This window comes from Polypterus senegalus, chromosome 8, assembly GCF_016835505.1.
Source record: "Polypterus senegalus isolate Bchr_013 chromosome 8, ASM1683550v1, whole genome shotgun sequence".
Lineage (NCBI taxonomy): Eukaryota > Metazoa > Chordata > Cladistia > Polypteriformes > Polypteridae > Polypterus > Polypterus senegalus.
The window spans coordinates 64652424-64674193 of NC_053161.1; the positions used below are offsets into that span (position 1 = coordinate 64652424).

The 21770-nt window shown below is 39.2% G+C and overlaps 1 protein-coding gene across 6 annotated transcripts in view; it reads right to left on the reverse strand.

Annotated features, from left to right (window-relative positions):
- The window catches only part of znf800a (zinc finger protein 800a), a 159013-nt gene that overhangs the window by 87013 nt on the left and 50230 nt on the right, over positions 1-21770 (reverse strand). For 4 of the 6 annotated variants that reach the window (XM_039761176.1, XM_039761177.1, XM_039761172.1 and 1 more), the window contains exon 3: positions 6178-6282. In XM_039761176.1, the coding sequence (XP_039617110.1) occupies positions 6178-6231 (54 nt within the window). In that variant the 5' untranslated portion in view covers positions 6232-6282. Of the gene's footprint in view, positions 1-6177; positions 6283-12258; positions 12323-21770 lie in introns of all 6 variants that reach the window. The other 2 variants (XM_039761178.1, XM_039761174.1) reach the window with 1 other exon arrangement.

Below are 21770 nucleotides of genomic sequence, written 5' to 3' on the forward strand. Positions count from 1 at the left end.
AACTTACAATAAATCCAAATGCATCAAAAATCTGGCAGTGATGTTTTCCTTATGCAACAACACTGCGGTGTTGCACTCAGCAACTCAAATCACTATTTGTCAGTAAGCTGTGCAGTAATTAATGCTGACAATTAAACTGGATAGGCAGACTGTCCAAACCAGTGTGTTTCTTTGTGCCAGTCCCAAGCCCGGATAAATGGGGAGGGTTACGTCAGGAAGGGCATCTGGTGTAAAATTTTGCCAAATCAATATGCGGACAACAATACAAATTTCCATACCGGATCGGTCGAACCCCGGGTTAACAACGACCACCACCAGTACTGTTAGCCAACAGGGTGCTGGCAGAAATTGGGCTACTGTTGGCCGAAGAAGAGCAGGGAAGACGTGTCCGGAGGCAGGAGGAGAGGAGGAAGGTAAAGAGTGTGGAACTGAGGGTAGGAACTTTGAATGTTGGCAGTATGACTCATAAGGGGAGTTAGCAGCTATGATGGAGAGAAGGAAGGTTGATATATTGTGTGTGCAAGAGAATGGAAGGGGAGTAAGGCCAGGTTGATCGGAGGTGGATTCAAATTGCTGTCTATAAAGGTGTGGATGGGAAGAGAAATGGGGTATTATTATTCTGAAGGAACAGTATGCCAAGAGTGTTTTGGAGGTGAAAAGAGTGTCAGACAGAGTAATGATTAGGAAGCTGGAAATTGGAGGTGTGATGATGGATGTTGTTAGTGCATATGCCCCGCAAGTTGGGTGTGCGATGGAGGACAAAGAAGATTTTTGGAGGGAGTTGGATGAAGTGATGAACCCAAGGGACAGAAAGTGGTGATTGGAACAGATTTTAATGGACATGCTAGTGAAGGGAACAGAGGAGACGAGGAGGTGATGGGTAGGTATGGCGTCAAGGAGAGGAATGAAGAAGGTCAGATGATAGTGGATTTTGCCAAAAGGATGGACATGGCTGTAGTGAATATGTATTTTAAGAAGAGGGAGGCACATAGAGTTACGTACAACAGTGGAGAAAGATGCACACAGGTAGATTACATTCTATATAGAAGAGTTAATCTGAAGGAGACTGAAGAATGCAAAGTGGTGGCACAGGAAAGTGTAGTTAAGCAGCATAAGATGGTGGTCTGTAGGATGATGTTGGAGATCAAGAAGAGGGAGAGAGTGAGGGCAGAGCCAAGGATCAAATGGTGGAGTTTGAAAAAGGAAGACTGCAAGGTTGAGTTTAGGGAGAAGGTGAGACAGGCACTGGATGGTAGTGAAGAGTTACCAGACAGTTGGGAAACTACAGCAGAAGTAGTAAGGGTGACAGCAAGAAGAGTGCTTGGCGTGACATCTGGACAGAGGAAGGAGGAAAAGGAAACCTGGTGGTGGAATGGGGAAGTACAGTAGAGTATACAGAGGAAGAAGATGGCAAATAAGAAGTGGGATAGTCAAAGAGATGCAGAAGGTAGACAAGAGTACAAGGAGATAAGGTGCAAGGTGAAGAGAGAGGTGGCGAAGGCTAAAGAAAAGGCGCATGATGAGTTGTATGAAAGGTTGGACACTAAGTAGGAAGAAAAGGACCTGTACCAATTGGCTAGACAAAAGGAACTAGCTGGGAAAGATGTGTAGCAGGTTAGGGTGGTAAAGGATAAAGATGGAAACATACTCAAAAGCGAGGAGAGTACGTTGAGCAGATGGAAAGAGTACTTTGAGAGGCAGATGAATGAAGAGAATGAGAGAGAGAGGTTGGATGATGTGGAGATAGTGAATCAGGAAGTGCAACTGATTAGCAAGGAGGAAGTAAGGACAGCTTTGAAGAGGATGAAAAATGGAAAAGCCGTTGGTCCAGATGACATACCTATGGAATCATGAAGGTGTTTAGGAGACATGGCATTGGAGTTTTTAACCAGATTGTTTAATGGAATCTTGGAAAGTGAGAGGATGCCTGAGGACTGGAGAGGAAGTGTACTAGTACCAGAGGGGACTGGGCTGTCAAATGGTCTGGAATCCCTACATATTTTATTTTTTCTCCAGCCGTCTGGAGTTTTTTTTTTTTCTGTCCACCCTGGCCATTGGACCTTACTCTTATTCTATGTTAATTAATGTTGACTTATTTTTTTTTCTTACTGTGTCTTTTATTTTTCTATTCTTCATTATGTAAAGCACTTTGAGCTACTGTACTTTTTGTATGAAAATGTGCTATAAAAATAAATGTTGTTGTAGTACCAAAATTTAAGAATAAGGGGGATGTACAGGTCTATAATAACTACAGGGGGATCAAATTGATGAACCACAGCATGAAGTTATGGGAAAGTGTAGTGGAAGATAGGTTAAGAAGTGAGGTGATGATTGGTGAGCAGCAGTATGGTTTCATGCCAAGAAAGAGCACCACAGAGGCATTGTTTGCCCTGAGGATTTTGATGGAGAAGTATAGAGAAGGCCAGAAGGAGTTGCATTGAGTCTTTGTGGACCTGGAGAAAGCATATGACAGGGTGCCCCCGAGAGGAGCTGTGGTATTGTATGAAGAAGTCGGGAGTGACAGAAAAGTACGCAAGAGTTGTACAGGATAAGTACGAGGGAAGTGTGACAGTGGTAAGGTCTGTGGTAGGAGTGACGGATGCATTCAAGGTGAAGGTGGGATTACATCAGGGATCAGCTCTGAGCCCCTTCTTATTTGCAATGGTGATGGATAGGTTGACAGACGAGATTAGACAGGAGTCCCCATGGATGTTTGCTGATGACATTCTGATCTGTAGCGATAGTAGGGAGCAGGTTGAGGAGACCCTGGAGAGGTGAAGATATGCTCTAGAGAGGAGAGGAATGAAGATCAGTAGGAAAAAGACAGAATACATGTGTATAAATGAGAAGGAGATCAGTGGAATTGTGAGGATGCAAGTAGTAGAGTTGGTGAAGGTGGATGAGTTTAAATACTTGGGATCAACAGTACAGAGTACAGTAATCCCTCCTCGATCGCGGGGGTTGCGTTCCAGAACCCCCCGCAATAGATGAAAATCCGCAAAGTAGAAACCATATGTTTGTATGGTTATTGTTATATATTTTAAGCCCTTATAAACTCTACCCACTGTTAACATTATTAGAGCCCTCTAGACATGAAATAACACCCTTTAGTCAAAAGTTTAAACTGTGCTCCATGACAAGGTAGAGATGAGAGTTCTTTCTCACAATTAAAAGAATGCAAATATATCTTCTCTTCAAAGGAATGCGTGTCAGGAGCAGAGAATGTCAGAGAGACAGAGAGAGAGTGCAAGACAAAAGCAAACAATCAAAAAATCAATACGTGCTTTTGGGCTTTTAAGTATGCCGAAGCACCGCGATAAAGCGGCATTTTTTAGAGGAGCGTCCGTATCCTCTAGGCAAACAGCCTCTGTGCAAACAGCCCCACTTCTCACACCCCCTCCGTCAGGCGCAGAGAATGTCAGAGAGAGAGACAGAGAAAAGCAAACAAGCACTGCGCGGGAAGCATATCGTATATCATTGAGGAGTACATTCTCTGATTGGGTAGCTTCTAAGCCATCCGCCAATAGCGTCCCTTGTGTGAAATCAACTGGGCAAACAAACTGAGGAAGCATGTACCATAATTAAAAAGACCCATTGTCCGCAGAAATCCGTGAACCAGTGAAAAATCCGTGATATATATTTAGATATGCTTACATTTAAAATCCGGGATGGAGTGAAGCCGCGAAAGTCGAAGCGTGATATAGCGAGGGATCACTGTAATGGGGATTGTGGAAGAGAGGTGAAAAAGAGAGTGCAGGTAGGGTGGAATGGGTGGAGAAGAGTGTCAGGAGTAACTTGTGACAGACGGGTATCAGCAAGAGTGAAAGGGAAGGTCTACAGGACGGTAGTGAGACCAGCTGTGTTATATGGATTGCAGATGGTGGCACTCACCAGAAAGCAGGAGACAGAGCTGGAGGTAGCAGAGTTAGAGATGTTAAGATTTCCCCTGGATGTGACAAGGATATATAGAATTAGAAATGAGTACATTAGAGGCTCAGCTCAAGTTGGACGTTTGAGAGACAAAGGCAGAGAGGCAAGATTAAGTTGGTTTGGACATGTGCAGAGGAGAGATTCTGAGTATATTGGGAGAAGGATGCTAAGGATAGAGCTGCCAGGGAAGAGGAAAAGAGGAAGGCCTAAGAGGAGGTTTACAAGTGTGGTGAGAGAGGACAAGCAGGTGATGGTATAACAGAGCAAGATGCAAAGGACAGAGAAACATGGAAGAAGATAATCCGCTGTGGCAACCTCTAACAGGAGCAGCCGAAAGAAGAAGAACTAAAAGGTAGACTGTAAGCAAAGCAGCAAGTAAAGAAGCAGAGAAATTAAATAAAATCTGGAAAAGTTTAAAATTAATGTCAAATTATTTTACCTATTTCCATAATTATTGGTGAAAAAAAACATTGCCTATTTCTGTATTGATAAAATAACTGATACTAGAAAATGATATATTTTGGAGTTGTTAAACTGAAATATACAGCAAATGGAAGTATTGTCCATCTAAGATTTTAACAATTATAAAATAAGCAGGAAGCAGCTTTAACAGCCATGTAGCACTGTCAGCCAAGAAAAGACATTTCTATTAAGTTTTTAGCAAATCAAATACAGTAGTAAAAAATTACTTTCTCACATTAGAAATCTAAAGCTACTCTAGTCTTCATTTATAATTACAAAAAAAATGACCAAAATAGTAGGAACATGAGAATTTGGAACATTAATAAAACTAATAAAATATATTAATACTACCTATGTTATTTTTCAAAGACAGGTAATTGAATACATCTAAAATATTTTATATTTCGTATCTCTTCCCTTAAATGCATTTGTCCTACTGCTTTCTTCAGTATCCTCCTGCGTCTCAAACTGTCTTGACTTGCACCCTCTCTCCATCATGCTCCTATAAAGCCTGCTTATCAGACTCTGTCATTTCAAGGCACCTTCTTGGCCTCCTGTCCGCTTTTTGACTATCATCAATAGTCAGCAGGCCCCATTGCCACTGTGAAAAAAATCATTCATATTCTTGCAAATACTTCACGTTTGAAGGTGGCGCACGGCGTTCTTCAGTATTGTCATGTGTGTCAACCTCCCATGCCTGGCACTTCCTGTCTCAATCGCATTTGACTCAACAATCACAGTGAAACTAACCAATCAGACCAGACACACACTCAGTCATTTGCGTCTGATTATATAGACTAGCCGTGCTACTAGTCTAAGATGGGTTGAAATCTAAGTAATCAAAATAGACCTGATGGTTAATGTTTGCAGTTTACCATGTATTGGAATGTATTTTGTAACACATGTAATAAAATGCATTGTATTTGTCATTTCAAGAGATGGTTTGTGAATCGCTACACTTTTGAAATGACAAGACACATAGCAGCCAGAAAGAGACACAGACACTTATCCATATATTAAGACGGATAGATTATCAAAAAATTAAAAAGGTTAATAGAGTAAGCGTGATTAAATAAGAATCAAGCAAATATATGTTCAACAAATGTGGCAGAAACATATGACACAAATTTAGTAAATATGGAGCAAGTCATAGACAATAAATATGAAGTAGAATTTTAAAAAAGAAAACGTTTCAATGCTGAACGACTAAGCAGAGCTTCTGATTAAATGCATATTTGCAGAACGGCTTTGTGCTTCTGCAACTTAAGAGAAGACATGGAGCATAAGACATGCTGCTATTTGGATATTAGAGGTGCTCAGATTTGATTACAGAACGGATAAAATAAACTGAAAATGTAATTACTACTGAATTAAGTACACTGTGAAAAAGCAAGTAAATAAAAGAATTATGCAGCAGCACTTTCTATACATTTAACAATTTAAAAAAATGCAACTCAAATTAGAAATATGGAAAAGTTAGTTAAACTAGTAATCCATATTTCCTTTAGTGAGCCAATGACCTCAAATCTCAAATGTTCCACTAAAGAACAAACCATGAAGATAAAAAATAAAATTTGTCTGAAATTGAAAAAAGTAAAAAATTAGCAATTTTGTAGTGTCTTATACATATATATTTTGTCATTCTGAGTCAATTTTAACAAAGATCTATTAGAGTTTCCACTTAAATTCTATTATATCCATGATTATATTATTTGTATAAGAGTATCACAATGCAAAGCATGCATTTTTTTAATATTCTCTTTGAACTATCACTAACAATTTTACCTGCTTTCTTAAATAGCGTGATGTTTTCCTGTAAGTAAAATGGGATCGCTCCATTATTCTTGCTCTTTAGGACCATAGGTTCTTGATAACCGTTTATGGTGCAATCTAGAAGAAAACACAATTAAGCAAATTCAGTATTAAAAGATATAGTGCTGAACAAACATAATTTATTTATCCGTTTATGTTTCTCTAAAGTCACCATTTGGTGTGAGGAAGGAACTAACTCTGTACAAGATGTCAAGTGTACTGTAGAGATCTCTATCACACACTATCTGTAAACAGAAAGGTATTGATTGTCTCTACTGTGTCAACATCAAATAGAGTAAAAAAAGTGGACAAAATATCAATGGGGTAAGAAGTAACTATGCATAAGTACAGTGCATCCGGAAAGTATTCACAGCGCATCAATTTTTTGACATTTTGTTATGTTACAGCCTTATTCCAAAATGGATTAAATTAATTTCTTTCCTCAGAATGCTACACACAACACCCCATAATGACAAAGTGAAAAAAGTTTACTTGAGATTTTTGCAAATTTATTTAAAAAAAAAAATAAATTGAGAAAGCACATGTACATAAGTATTCACAGCCTTTGCCATGAAGCTCAAAATTGAGCTCAGGTGCATCCTGTTTGCCCTGATCATCTTTGAGATGTTTCTGCAGCTTAATCGGAGTCCACCTGTGGTAAATTCAGTTAACTGGATTGATGATTTGGAAAGGCACACACCTGTCTATATAAGGTCCCACAGTTGACAGTTCATGTCAGAGCACAAACCAAGCATGAAGTCAAAGGAATTGTCTGTAGACCTCCGAGACCACAAATCTGGGGAAGGTTACAGAAAAATTTCTGCTGCTTTGAAGGTCCCAATGAGCACAGTGGCCTCCATCATCTGTAAGTGGAAGAAGTTGGAAACCCCCAGGACTCTTCCTAGAGCTGGCCGGCCATCTAAACTGAGCGATCAGGGGAGAAGGGCCTTACTCAGGGAGATGAACAAGAAGCCGGTGGTCACTCTGTCAGAGCTCCAGAGGTCCTCTGTGGAGAAAGGAGAACCTTCCAGAAGGACAACCATCTCTGCAGCAATCCACCAATCAGGCCTGTATGGTAAAGTGGCCAGACGGAAGCCACTCCTTAGTAAAAGGCACGTGGCAGCCCACTTAGAGTTTGCCAAAAGGCACCTGAAGGACTCTCAGACCATGAGAAACAAAATTCTCATGGTCTGATGAGACAAAGATTGAACTCTTTGGAGTGAATGCCAGGCGTCATGTTTGGAGGAAACCAGGCACCACTCATCACCAGGCCAATACCATCCCTGCAGTGAAGCATGGTGGTGGCAGCATCATGCTGTGGGGATCTTTTTTAGTGGCAGGAACTGGGAGACTAGTCAGGATAAAGGGAAAGATGACTGCAGCAATGTACAGAGACATCCTGGATGAAAACCTGCTTCAGAGCGCTCTTGACCTCAGACTGGGGTGACGGTTCATCTTTCAGCAGGACAACGACCCTAAGCACACAGCCAAGATATCAAAGGAGTGGCTTCAGGACAACTCTGTGAATGTCCTTGAGTGGCCCAGCCAGAGCCCAGACTTAAATCCGATTGAACATCTCTGGAGAGATCTTAAAATGGCTGTGCACCGACGCTTCACATCCAACCTGATGGAGCTTGAGAGGTGCTGCAAAGAGGAATGGGCGAAACTGGCCAAGGAAAGGTGTGCCAAGTTTGTGGCATCATATTCAAAAAGACTTGAGGCTGTAATTGCTGCCAAAGGTGCATCGACAAAGTATTGAGCAAAGGCTGTGAATACTTATGATTTCTCAGTTTTTTTATTTTTAATAAATTTGCAAAAACCTCAAGTAAACTTTTTTCACGTTGTCATTATGGGGTATTGTGTGTAGAATTCTGAGGCAAAAAAATGAATTTAATCCATTTTGGAATAAGGCTGTAACATAAAATGTGATGCGCTGTGAATACTTTCCGGATGCACTGTATCTTAGGGTCTCTACTGTCCCTTTACAGGGAACTAAGTGGATAGTTCTTTTTGAAGACTCAATCGAATGGATTCATGGTTTATAGCTGTTCCCCACAATAGCCATTGGTAAATACTTCATGCTCAAATACTTTTAGCTATTACTAAATGGGCATGCTAAATGTTTTAATGGGGCCAAGAACTGGGAAGGAGTTATCTCGTTTTATAACTAAACATAACATTTCTGTAGTTAGAGGTACTGGAATTGAAAATGCCTGGGATTTAAAAATTTAACATTAGTTTAAACTGAGCTGCAAAAAGCATAAGAGAGTTGAAGATTCAACACCTCATTAGCTTTTAATTGAAAAAAATGACCCTTACAGTGTGTAACTTGCCATCATCTGTGCACCATCTGTGCCTGGAGTTTTAAATACATACAGTGTTTTGCCAAACACTCAGACTCTAGACCCATTATCTAAATTTAATGAATAACAAATTGAACACTTATTTTTTTCTCTGATATTATTGCCGGGAAATGTAACAAAGTTTTATTTTATGACTTTATGAAATAAAACACTCTGCAGAAAAAAAAAAATAAATATGCCTGTTTAAATAAGTCTTCAATCCCTATGTTGTGTAAACTGTAACTTTTTATATCGGTGAAACAGGTGTCTAAGGAGAGCACAATTGCTTTACATTGGCCTCCACCAGTTAATCATTGAAAAAAAAACCTGAAGATCGACCTGCACATTTGGAGAAAAGCAGAGACAACTCATTATTTATGCTTTATATGTTTCATAAAAATAAAATTTTGAGAACCTGCATTATTTACTTATCTATTCTACCACTAAGTCATGCAGAGTATGTAATGTAAATAATCAGCATTATGTACCCTGGTGGCGGTCCCATCCAGTGTTAGCTGCTACAACTCTGGGAGATGTGCTGGCCTCGCAAAACATTAAGGGGCACTATGGGAAACAAGTTCTCCTAAACCTGCCGAATTATCAGTACATAATTCGACGAGCAAAGGCAAATGCGAACGCAACAAATTCACTGTGAATAATGCTTTGGCAAAATTCACTGATCATCACTAGTTATAATCAGTAAGAGATCAAACCACTGTTGTTTGGTTTACATTATAATTTAAATCATTGAACGAGGGGGAGAGCTGTGGGAATGTATTTAGTTTATGGACAAAAGTGCATCACACCATTACCTTCATGCAGTGCCACATTTTTCTCAGCAAGGTACATTAAAATTTAAGGACTGCAGTTGCTAAAATCTCACCACTCATTAGTTGTTGGTTCTGTCACAGCAAGTGAATTATGGTTCAGGACTAATACTAAATTGAGTATTCATAAAAATTCTAAGATACGCATTTCATCATGTGTAGAGCTAAGAAAAGGAGATTTTGATTGCCATTTTATATACTGTGACAGATAGGGGGTGCTATCACTCCCTTGAACCCTTGTCCAAGACAAAAAGACACCAGATAAAAGTCCAAAAGTTGACATTATTCAAAAACAACAATGCACAAAGCACCCTCCTATCCACAATACTCATTAATAATAAACCAATAATCACAGCAATCCTCCACACTCCCAGACGCGTTGCCACCCTTCCACCCAGCTCAGCTCCACGTCTGGGGATTTCCCATAGTCCTTTGTAGTCCCTGACCCTAAAGTGTTTCCCATCCTTCAGTACATGATTCCTTATCACTTCCGGGTCAGATAAAAAGTCCTTTTCTTCATCCCAGAAGTACATCATTCCTGCTGTCGCTTTGCCTATGACGCACTTCCGGGTTATAGGGCACATGTGATTCTCTGGGCCTCCCTGCAGCGTCCTCTGTTGACCCCTGGGGTATCCAGCAGGTTTGTAGAGGAAAACTCCATAGTCCATGATTCCCTGCTGGTATCCGGGGCACTTCCATGCTGCAGGGAGAGCTCCATCTGGCGGCCTGGGGGTATTGGCCGTGATGACAAGCAAGCCATAGACCACAATACATAACATTAGGATGTGAAAAGGAACACCATGCAACAGTAAACAAACACCAAAGACTCAGGTACAATATGCCCCTTTCTAAAATTTCCAAAACTTCTGGGCAAAAAATTGCTAAATAGGTGATCAAGATATTCCTGTCACGCTCTACACAACTGTAAATAAGTATTATTTTCCTAATGCTAGTCCTAGCTAATCCTGTGCAATTCTAGTCCTTATTCAGGAAAAGATCCCAGTCGTCCCATGGGAGAAAGATTTTCTGACACTAAGTTCATAAAGCTTATGAAACCACTTCTGGACAAAGGCAGAACCATAACAACAGGAGCTTCCACCTGCAGAAGGCAGAACCATAACAACAGGAGCTTCCACCTGCAGCTAAAGTCATTTCAGTACACTTGTACTTTGTGAGCATGCCCGTGTCGATAAAACACAGCTAGCTCTGCAGTCTACTTGTGACTTTACGCTATAGGAAGATAAGTAAATAAATCAAAATAAATAACATTCGATCTGGCTTTTATATAAGTAACATATTAATGTTACGCCTGGTGCAGCTGCGTTGTTCTATGTGTGAGTGGACATTTCTTGCGGGGAGGGCTTCTGTTCCCTTTCTCAGATGCAGAACCCTCATCCTCATCTGAGTTCACCTCTGTTATAGCACGTCTTTATTTGAAAACAAGCAGTGTCATATCAGGGGGAGTTTGAATGCGACTAAAAAAAACAAAACAAACAAAAAAAAAAACAACAATAACCTTTACAAGTACCATAAATTTACACTGACTGTTACAGACTCAAATGTATACTTTTAAGAGCGGCTCACTACACGGAGGTGCCAGGGATCAAACCGGGAACCTCTTGATTACAAGTCAGCAGTTCTTACCATTGTACCATCCAAGCGGTTGTGTCAATGTTGTACCTTAACCCAAGTTCTTTTTTCTGCAGTTATTTTCTTGAATAAAAGCGCAATTGTTTTGTTATACTTGTACCTTTTGTGAAAGTGTTTATTTGAAATGTGGACTTCAGTCTTTATACATTATACACTTCATGTCTACATTTTGTTAATTATTACTAAAATTTGAAAAACTTTTTTTTTGTCATATGTTCAACAATTCCTGCGTCACATTTCATCCTACAATTTACACAGATCATTGTAGACACGGAACACACATGAATTGTATGTATTCCAAATGATGATATATTATTTACTCTCTACAATTCCATACATCACACAACCAGATAAACAGACTTTATCTCTGAGAATCTTCTTTGTGACATGAGGTGCGTTGGTTTTGGGGTGGGAGGATGGGGGGAGGGGTGTGGGCTCAGCAGGTTGCTTACACTGATCAACACATTTATGAAACAAAACACGCTGATGGAGAGGTGTGAAGGAATTTAAAGTGGACCGGGATTACGTGTTTTTTCATATGCTTCAGGGATTCTAGTGTTAATGGATTTTTTATAGATAGACAAAGCACTGCACATTCGCTGGGACACAGTTTGATTTCGAAGAGGTTAATAAAAGCACTTTGACACTTGTGCACCTATCCCTTGCATCGTGTGTGCTCTTGTTTGTCAGGCACATCCGGCTACATTATTAATGGTATCAGGGTAAAGAAGCCCCCGGAAGGGAGTACAGTTGAAGCATGGAGCCGACCTGCACCGTCACATACATTAGGAAAAGGATACAAAACAATATCCAAGTGTTTGTATATTACAGCAAGTAGTGATCATGATGGTTCAATTATAAGGAAGAGGAAACCACCCAGATAACTAAAAAAGTAGCTGTGCCTCACAACTCTCTGCACAAACAAGGGAAATTTGCAAGGGAAGCCACATAGAGACCAGCATTCACTCTGAATGTGTTTGGATTTGAGGTGCACCAAACAAAGTAACTAGGAGCTCTGCATAATACAGGCCTATGTGAGAGTGGGGCACAAAAGAAGCTATTACTCAAGAACCATTTTAAAGTATTTCTGCAGTTTGCCAGAAATCACAAGAGAGGCCCACTTGCAAAGTGGAAAAAGGTATTGTGGTTGCAATTGTCCACAGTTTAAAGAGATATGTATGTGTATGTAGGTATATATGCAACACTGCACACGCCCTAAAAAACAACATACTTACAGTGAAGTATAGTGTCAGTAGCATTATGCTGTGGGGCTGCTTTTCTTCAGCACGGACTGTGCATCTGGTTAAAGTAAAATGAAAAATGGATGTTGGAAAATACAATCAAATACTACATGAGAATCCATTTCAGACTGGTAAAAAAAAATTGAGGTTAATCATATTACATCCTTTCGTAGGACAATGATCCACAACTAAAAGACAAAAAGGGGAATGTCTTAAAATAGTTCACGCAAAGCCCTTATCTCATTATATTTGATAATCTATGGTATTATTTGAACACTGTGATGCAGAACTATCATCCAAGTAACCAGAACAAACTTGGGATTTTTTTTCTGAGATGTTTACAATGTTTCAGTGCTTTGAAATAATGGATTTGTTCTTCAGTAAAATTACAGAATTGGCCAACGGTATCGACACTTTTACAAGACATTTATGTCAATGTCACAATCACCGTCCAGATATCCACCCGTCTTTCATAAGACAAAAGCTTTCCGATATTTATTGACTGTTTACTGCCTTATTTATTTAATGTTTACTACCTTATATAGTTCAACTTTGAAAAAAATTTTTTTAAATACAACCAGTAGAGGGAGACAGAGACAAACTTGATACATACACAGTATATGCTACATATTGAAAACAATAGGGTACAGGGTCATTATTATCAACTGAGCAGAATACAGTGAAATCTTTACTGAATGAGCTAATCGACATGCAATATGTTGATATGCATTTTATTTGTACTTCTATAAATTCCTAAAGGCAGCACTTTATTCTTAAGTTTTTTTTATCTCATGCAAAACAATGTTTTTTGTCCCCTGTTGTCTACAAACTAATCCTATGACCAAAGAAACAGCAACATTTGGCATTTTAACGTACCTCCGTGACCCTGTGTTAAGATATAGCAGGTTAGAGAATGACACATGACACACGTTATTGTTACGGGTAACTGTAACCATTGTAATAATCATTTTACATGAGTGATGGGTCCCCTACTTGTACTTTAATTTTCTTTTCACTCTCCTACTGCAAAGACTATCAAACAATTTTTACTATGACCCAAATCTTATTATGTAATATCATCTACTGCTAAATTCTTATCTGTACTTGTAAAATTTTTATTTTACTATTATACTGTATTGAGGATTACTTGTGTTTTGTTTTGTGTATTGTATTGTATTGACCTCCTTTTTGACACCCACTGCATGCCCTACCTGCCTGGAAAGGGATCTCTCTTTGAACTGCCTTTCCCAAGGTTTCTTCCATTTTTTTCCCTACAAGGGTTTTTTTTGGGAGTTTTTCCTTGTCTTCTTAGAGAATCAAGGCTGGGCGGCTGTCAAAAGGCAGGGCCTGTTAAAGGCCATTGTGGCACTTCTTGCATGCTTTTGGGCTATACAAAAATAAATAGTGTTGTATTGTACTTGGCTTCTTTAGTGTTTTTACCCATACTTTAGAAATTTAGACATTAAATGTTATTGGTAAGAAGTAAGTATGGGGGGAGGAGGGTTCATACATAAAAGCAATATAGGGGGAGCAATTTACAGGGTATCCCATTTTAGACCAATTGAACAAACAAACTGACTAACAACCAGACCATAAAGTATAAAGCATGTAAATCTTGTATTATGCAGATTACAGAAAGTACTCTGAAGTTCACCTGTTACTTATGGTTTTTCAGATCTTTAGAACAGTCATATGAAATAAACAGTCAGTTTAAAGTGCCCGTGCACTTGATGCCAGCATCTGATAAAACTGATACAGAATGTAGCCATCTATACTGTAGATTCAAAGAAATAATTAAAAAATAAAGAAAATAAATGTGTTGCACGGTAAAATTTGGCACACTGTTTATGAAACAGAAATTAATCACAATCAACTCCTAATGCTCTTTATTCAAAACAGGTCATATTTATTTATGTACAATTTTATGATATAGCTTAATAGTGGTCAGTGTGATTCAATTTGTATGTGGTAAGTGTGTACATTCTGTGTCAGTCTTGGTCCTCCAGTGCTCTGGATCTCAATAAAAATTATTCCCAAGACTGCTTTCTAGCCTGTACTAAATACAAATATTTCAGCCCTCTGCAACACTTAATTTGATTCAGTAACTATAAGAATATTATGCAGTATAAAGTATATAGAGAGAATACACAAATAAAACCAATCATTGAATGTAAAGTATTTAAGTATAATCAGAAAAATACTAATACTAATTGGAGCACCTAAGAACAATGCTACAAAGAGGAACTAAACTCTATATATGTCCAGTAATATAGAAGCTAAACTACAAATGAATAAAAATATTCAATATAACAAGAAATAAGCATAACCACTAGAATGCTAGGTGTGTTCAGTGGTGCATGATCCGTGGAAATATGAAAGAAAAACATACATACCACAACTGATTCCATTTTTGGCAAATCAAGCTGACCTTTATTTGCCTCAGTTGGCAGAGAGATATATGTAAATTCTACAAAAAAGGTGCTTCAGTTCTAATTAGGCATCATCCGAGGCTAGAATGTTTGACTAATGAGGACCTAATCTCACTGACCAATAATAATTTAGAGAAGCTCATCGCTGGTTTAACAGCTACTTGCTGGGTTTACCCAGGATAGCTGCTTGCCACTTAAATCTTTTTCTTCTATTCTCTCCAGACCTGGACATGTTTTGTTTTTTTTTTTAATTCAGCCCCTCCACCACCACCTTGTTACACTCCTTCACCAGATTATTCTATGCCTCTCACTGCACATGTTCAAACGAATTTGATCAATTTTTCCTCAGCACAACACCTATCGTCTCCACAACTCCTCTTGCTCTTGACTCTGCATTTGTCTTCCTCTCAATATGAAAAACATGCATTTGTTTACTAAAATTATCGTTAAATAGACACTTCAGGAAAAATAAATGCACATCATAAACAGGAAATGCAATTCAAATGCAGATACATCTTTCCGATCACTCAATGATCAAGAGTGTTCTCTTCATTTTTTCCCCCCACGGACATTTTTCAGAATATTTGTCATTGTACAGCATTGGTCACCTATGGCTTCTAATATGTCAAACTTTATTTCCATGCCACATGAAAACATGCGATTAAAAGCTTTTCTAGGCCAATATGAGGTTTATAATTTTGTTAAGATATCAATTAAATCCTGAACATAAGTGTATCGGTATTTGCTTTGTAGCATTCGGTTAAAGGGAAACAAAATTTGCCTTTAGCTTTTGGCAATGCCCCACTTACACTTTAAAAGGAGGCAAAGACTTCCTGAAGTTATGGATTTGAAGAGATGCCACACCCATCCCACTCTCTAGACTTGGTCCCATGTGATTAAAACTTGTTTACAGATGGGTTTAATCTGCTGTTTGAAAATTTTCAAATAATAAACCAATCAATGAAGCAAAATGCAATTTTATGTGATGGAGAAATTTCAAGGACAGGGGCCCTTTATAACAGTAACATTACCAAAATAAACTTTAGAAAACTCGTCACTTCTAGAATCACTCTGTGTGTATTTTTAGTGGTCATCTTGTATCATCTTTAGTAATAATGATAAATATAACACAAGACCACATCACTTCCAGAAATTTTGTAATGATCCTGCATTTATGGGGTTGATAAGGGGGATGAGACAGAGGAATCACAAAGAAGATTTTTTTGTTTCTTCGTGCAGAAGGCATTGTCTGCATCTGAACATTAAAAAAAAAAAATAAGAAAATGTTGAATTTTACATCACTAAAGACCATCTACACCTGGGCACTATTCAAGGCCGGTCCATATCAATGACAGGCTAGACTAGTCTCTGAGGAATTATATAAAAATGGGAAAATCAACCTTTTTTCCTTAGGAGATTGTGTTCCTTTAATGTTGGAAGTGACATCCTTCAAATCTTCTACAATTCTGCGATGACTAGTGCGATTTTCAACTCTGTGGTGTGCTGGGCTAGTAAAATCACTGCAAGACAGGTCCACTGAATCTACAACCTAATTAAAAGTTCAAGCTCAGTTATGAGATACATTCTAGACCCCCAGGAGGTAGTAGCAAAGACGAAAATTAAAATAAAACTGAGTGTCGTTAACAATGTTGTACATTCTCTTTCTGACACACTAACACTAAGAACTTTAAGCCAACAAATTTTTCAGAAGTGTGTCAAGAAACACTACTGGGGCCCCTTAATACCAACAGAAAAACATCTGCATAATTCCTCAAAAGTCAGAAGTTCTTACTTTTTACTCATTCTCTAATCTAACAGTGTTGAACACTGGACTAACTTTAAATTAATAGAAAAATCACAAAAAATTAGGGCTGCACAATATGTCCAAAAATGTTATGAAATATGTTTCTATAGCATCTGAATTACTCATAGTTATCTTATGAATTTGTTGATCTTCAAATTTATTTTTAACTTGTGCTACAGTCATTAAATAACTTATTATCACACATTAACATTTACATCTCCCTCTCCATCTATATCTATGAAAAAAAATGCAGGCAGGTTGACTGACTGGCTGACTCACTCACTCATCAGCAAAAATACTATTTCCCATTTAATTAAAAAGTTGAAATTTGGTAACATGGTCCATCTACTTCAGTAGGTGTCCACTAGGATAGGGCAATTTGATATATTAATAATTAGGAATAGCCACTCCCCACAAAAGAAAAGCTAAATACCCTACAATTGCAAAAACACATTAACAGATTTCCCTGAAATTTGGTGACATTATTGAGAAAAAAAAAAGAAAAATTAGCCAACATTAATTTTTGTATTTGTCAATAATGATGTAGTGAGGGAGATAATCTGATACAATGTATCCTATTCTGAACATGAAGAAGCGTTCGGATAGACTTGTGGGGCTTGCCGTGTATGCAAATAAAAGCTGCCAGCAGAACAGCAGCACTAGCAATAGGGTGTAAGAAGTGAAGAAGGTGGAGTGATCTGGAAAAGAAAAAGAGGGGATCAAGGTTTGAAGGGCTCTTCAATTTCATATACTAATGTCAATACACTCTGATCTCAATGCCATTAAGACCATTAAGAATGATTTAAGGATTTACAACTGATTGACCATATTGCCAAAAATAATTAGCATAAGTAAAATGTTTTCTGGAAGAATCTGATAAGTATTGCAATGTAGAGTAAATAATGGTTTATGTATCCTATAAGAGAAATACTACTTTCCAATGAAAATATAATGCAAGAAAATGCACAAAGAATAAGGAGGATCAATCAAGACTTGTATTTTAGTTTAAGCAAATAAATTAAAATGAATGCACATTTGAAACAAGAAAACTGAATACAACAGTGCTTATACATTTATCCTTAAAAATGTTTAATCTAGCATTTCCTGTAAATAACTTAAATGTTGTGTGTCATTAATATTATTAACACATACATTGATAAGATAGATATATATATATATATATATATATATAGATATATATATATATATATATATACATACATACATACACACACACACACACACACACACACACAGGCAGTCCCCAGGTTACGTACGAGATAGGGACTGTAGGTTTGCACTTAAATTGAATTTGTATGCAAGTCAGAACAGGTACATAAATTTAATAAATGCTGTTATTGGCCCACTGTAACCAAGTGCTCTGCCAATGAATGATGGGGTTTCAGCTCTCTCTGACCTTTTTATTATTTCTGCTTTATTTTCAATGGTGAGGGTTTTTCTCTTCTTTACTGTATCACCAGCACTTGCATCAGATTTGTGTTTCAGAGACATTGTTGAAGGGTGAAGACAAAAGATTAAGATGAGCTCTTCTGCACAGCACTGTACACATTATCACAGCAGGAAGGCACCAGTCATCAACACGTCTGATGTACTGACAAGAGATAACTTCCTGCTATGTACATAACAGTACAAGTAGGCTTGCTATGAGAATGAATGGGAGCATCGACGGGTGGTTCATCACCAGCCCACCATCACAGTCACCTACACTACGGTATGCTGCCTGCAGCGTCCGCCCATTGAGAGAGAACATGGTGCGGCCAAAGGTGGGTAATGAATCACCCCCATTCAACAGGCAGCCATCCGATGCACACTACAATGCTACCCCCACCGCCCCGTTCACCCTCAATGGCCTCCGTTCAGCTACATCCGGGTCACCTCTTGCAGGATTACCAGCCGCTCACCAAGAAGGAACAGGGCAGCAGTGGTGGGCGGGCAATGAAACCGCTTGCCGGTGGGAGCCGCCTGAGGGAGCGGCAATTACTGAGGCGCATGTGTCGCAGCTGCGGCCTCGATCATAAGTCGTAGGTCGGATGTTCGTAACCTGTATATATATATATATATATATATATATATATATTATTTATATATATTAATTAATTTTATATATATATATATATAATATTTGTTGTGGCAGATGGCCAGGCCCCATGCCTGGCCGGGACGCCCCTTCACCACATCTGCCAGGAGGACAAGGGTGGGAAGCCCAGTATCTCCCTCTGGACAGTAGGTGACAGCATCACTGGGTTGCAGCGGTGCCTCGTACTCCCCCAGGGCTTCATGGGGATTGGAGTTCTGTGCAGCTCTGTGGGGTTCCGCAGGCACCACCAGGGGGTGCTGCACCAGAAATGACTGGCCCCTTTTGGGCACTGGTTTCGACGCACCTGGAAGTGCAGCTGGAGGCCAGCAATCAACCACCTGGAGCACTTCCAGGTGCCTCATAAAAGGGAGCCAGAAACTACCACTCGTTGGCCAGAGTTGGGTGGAAGCAGGACAAAGCTGTGGAGGAGTGGTGGTGAAAGAGAGGAGTGAGGTGACTAAGGGATTAGTGCTTGGGACTGTGTATTACCTGTGGGTCACGGGGAAGAAAAAATAAAAGTCTTTTCTTTTATATGTGCCTCCCGTGTCAAGTCTTTGCCAGGTCGGGCACAATATAGCACCTTTCTATATATTTCCAATGAAGTTGGGACGTTGTGTAAAACGTAAATAAAAACAGAATACAATGATTTGCAAATCCTTTTCAACCTATATTCAAATGAATGCACTACGAAGACAAGATATCTAATGTTCAAACTGATAAACTTTATTGTTGTTTTGCAAATATTCACTCATTTTGAATTTGATGCCTGCAACACGTTCCAAAAAAGCTGGGACGGGGCAGCAAAAGACTGGGAAAGTTGAGGAATGTTCAAAAAACGCCTGTTTTGAACATTCCACAGGTGAACAGGTTAATTGGAAACAGGTGTTTGTCATGATCTACACTAATAAAAGGCAAAGCCCTCACTGACTGACTGACTGACTGACTCACCACTAATTCTTCAACTTCCCGTGTAGGTAGAAGGCTGAAATTTGGCAGGCTCATTCCTTACAGCTTACTTACAAAAGTTAGGCAGGTTTCATTTCGAAATTCTACGCATAACGGTCATAACTGGAACCTACTTTTGACCATATATACGGCCATAGCCTGCAGCTCGGTCGCCATGTGAGGCGGAGTTGAGTCCCGCATCATCACGCCTCCCACGTAATTGAGTGCCTGCCCACATAAGGTAAATATTTGCAGGTGAAGGACTGTGTTTATGCAAACGAAGATGAGATGGTCTAGTGTTTGGCACAAACTCGGCAAAAGTGCGAGAGAAACTTTTAAGTGCCAGGTCTTAGCTAACATTAAATAAAGCCGTGGACATCGCAAGATCACACAAGAGAGCGGCTCACATGAACTGACTGTGAACGCAGTACGTAGAGAACAAAGAAGAGCTCCAAAGAGCACTGAACAAAAACGCATTACACAATTGAGAAGGCACCAAAAAAATATGAAGCGAGGGATGCATACAAGCATATTCATAAGTGCAGCTACTGTGGAAACAAAGCACGATGTAAACCGTAAGTTTAAAATTAAGTTTATAGACACGCTGCCGCTGGCGTTTGTCATGCCTACGACGAATACGATATTCGCGAGATACAAGTTTAATGAGACGACACGAGGTATAAACGAGACTTTGGATCACTTTATAACGGAGTTAAATTTGCGGGTGAAGGACTGTGCTTATGCAAACAAATAGGAAAGCAAGGTGTAAAGCTTAACTTTAAATTAAGTTCATAGACACGCTGCTGCTGGCGTTTGTTATGCCTAAGACGAATACGATATTCGCAAGATACAAGTTTAATGAGAGGACACGGGTGGATAAACGAGACTTTTGATCACTCTGTAACTAAGTTAAAATTGCTGGTGAAGGACTGTGCTTATGCAAACGAAAATGAGATGGTTAGGGATAGAATAGTGTTTGCACAAACTCAGCAAAAGTGCGACAGAAACTTTTAAGTGCCGGGTCTGAGCTAACATTAAATAATTGCTGGTGAAGGACTGTGCTTATGCAAACAAATAGAAAGCAAATGTTACGTTATTTTTAAAATGTTTCCTTTTCTTTTTCATAACTTCTTTAACACACTTCTTCTCCACTGCGAAGTGCGGGTATTTTGCTAGTTGGGTATAAAAGGAGCATCCCCAAAAGGCTCAGTCGTTCACAAGCAAGGATGGGGCGAAGTTCACCACTTTGTGAACAACTGCGTGGACAAATAGTCCAGCAGTTTAAGAACGTTTCTCAACGTACAATTGCAAGGAATCTAGGGATTTCATCATCTACTGTCCATAATTAGTTAACACAGTTCGCCGCTACATCTACACTGTGTGCACAATTATTAGGCAAGTGAGTATTTTGACCATATCATCATTTTTATGCGTATATTCCAACTCCAAGCTGTATTAACTTGAATGCTTATTGGATTTAAGCACGTCAGGTGATGTGTATTTGTGTAATGAGGGAGGGTGTGGCCTAAGGAGATCAACACCCTATATCAAGGTGTGCAGAATTATTAGGCAGCTAGTTTTCCTCGGGCAAAATGGGCCAAAAAAGAGATTTAACTGACTCTGAAAAGTCAAAAATTGTAAAAAGTCTTTCAGAGGGATGCAGCACTTTTGGAATTGCTAAGATATTGGTGTGTGATCACAGAACCATCAAACATTTTGTTGCAAATAGTCAACAGGGTCGCAAGAAACGTGTTGAGAACAAAAGATGCAAATTAGCTGCCAAAGATTTGAGAAGAATCAAACGTGAAGCTACCAGGAACCCATTATCCTCCAGTACTTTCATATTCCAGAGCTGCAACCTACCTGGAGTGCCCAGAAGTACAAGGTGTTCAGTGCTCAAAGACATGGCCAAGGTAAGGAGGGCTGAAACCCAACCACCACTGAACAAGAAACATAAGTTGAAACGTCAAAACTGGGCCAAGAAATATCTGAAGACAGATTTTTTTCAAAGGTTTTATGGACCGATGAGATGAGAGTGACTCTTGATGGACCAGATGGATGGACCTGTGGATCAGTAATGGGCACAGAGCTCCACTCCAACGTGGAGGTGGGGTACTGGTATGAGCTGGTATTTTTAAAGATGAGCTAGTTGGACCTTTTGCATTGAAGATGAACTCAAAATCAACTCCCAAACCTACTGCCAGTTTTTCGAAGACACTTTCTTCAAACA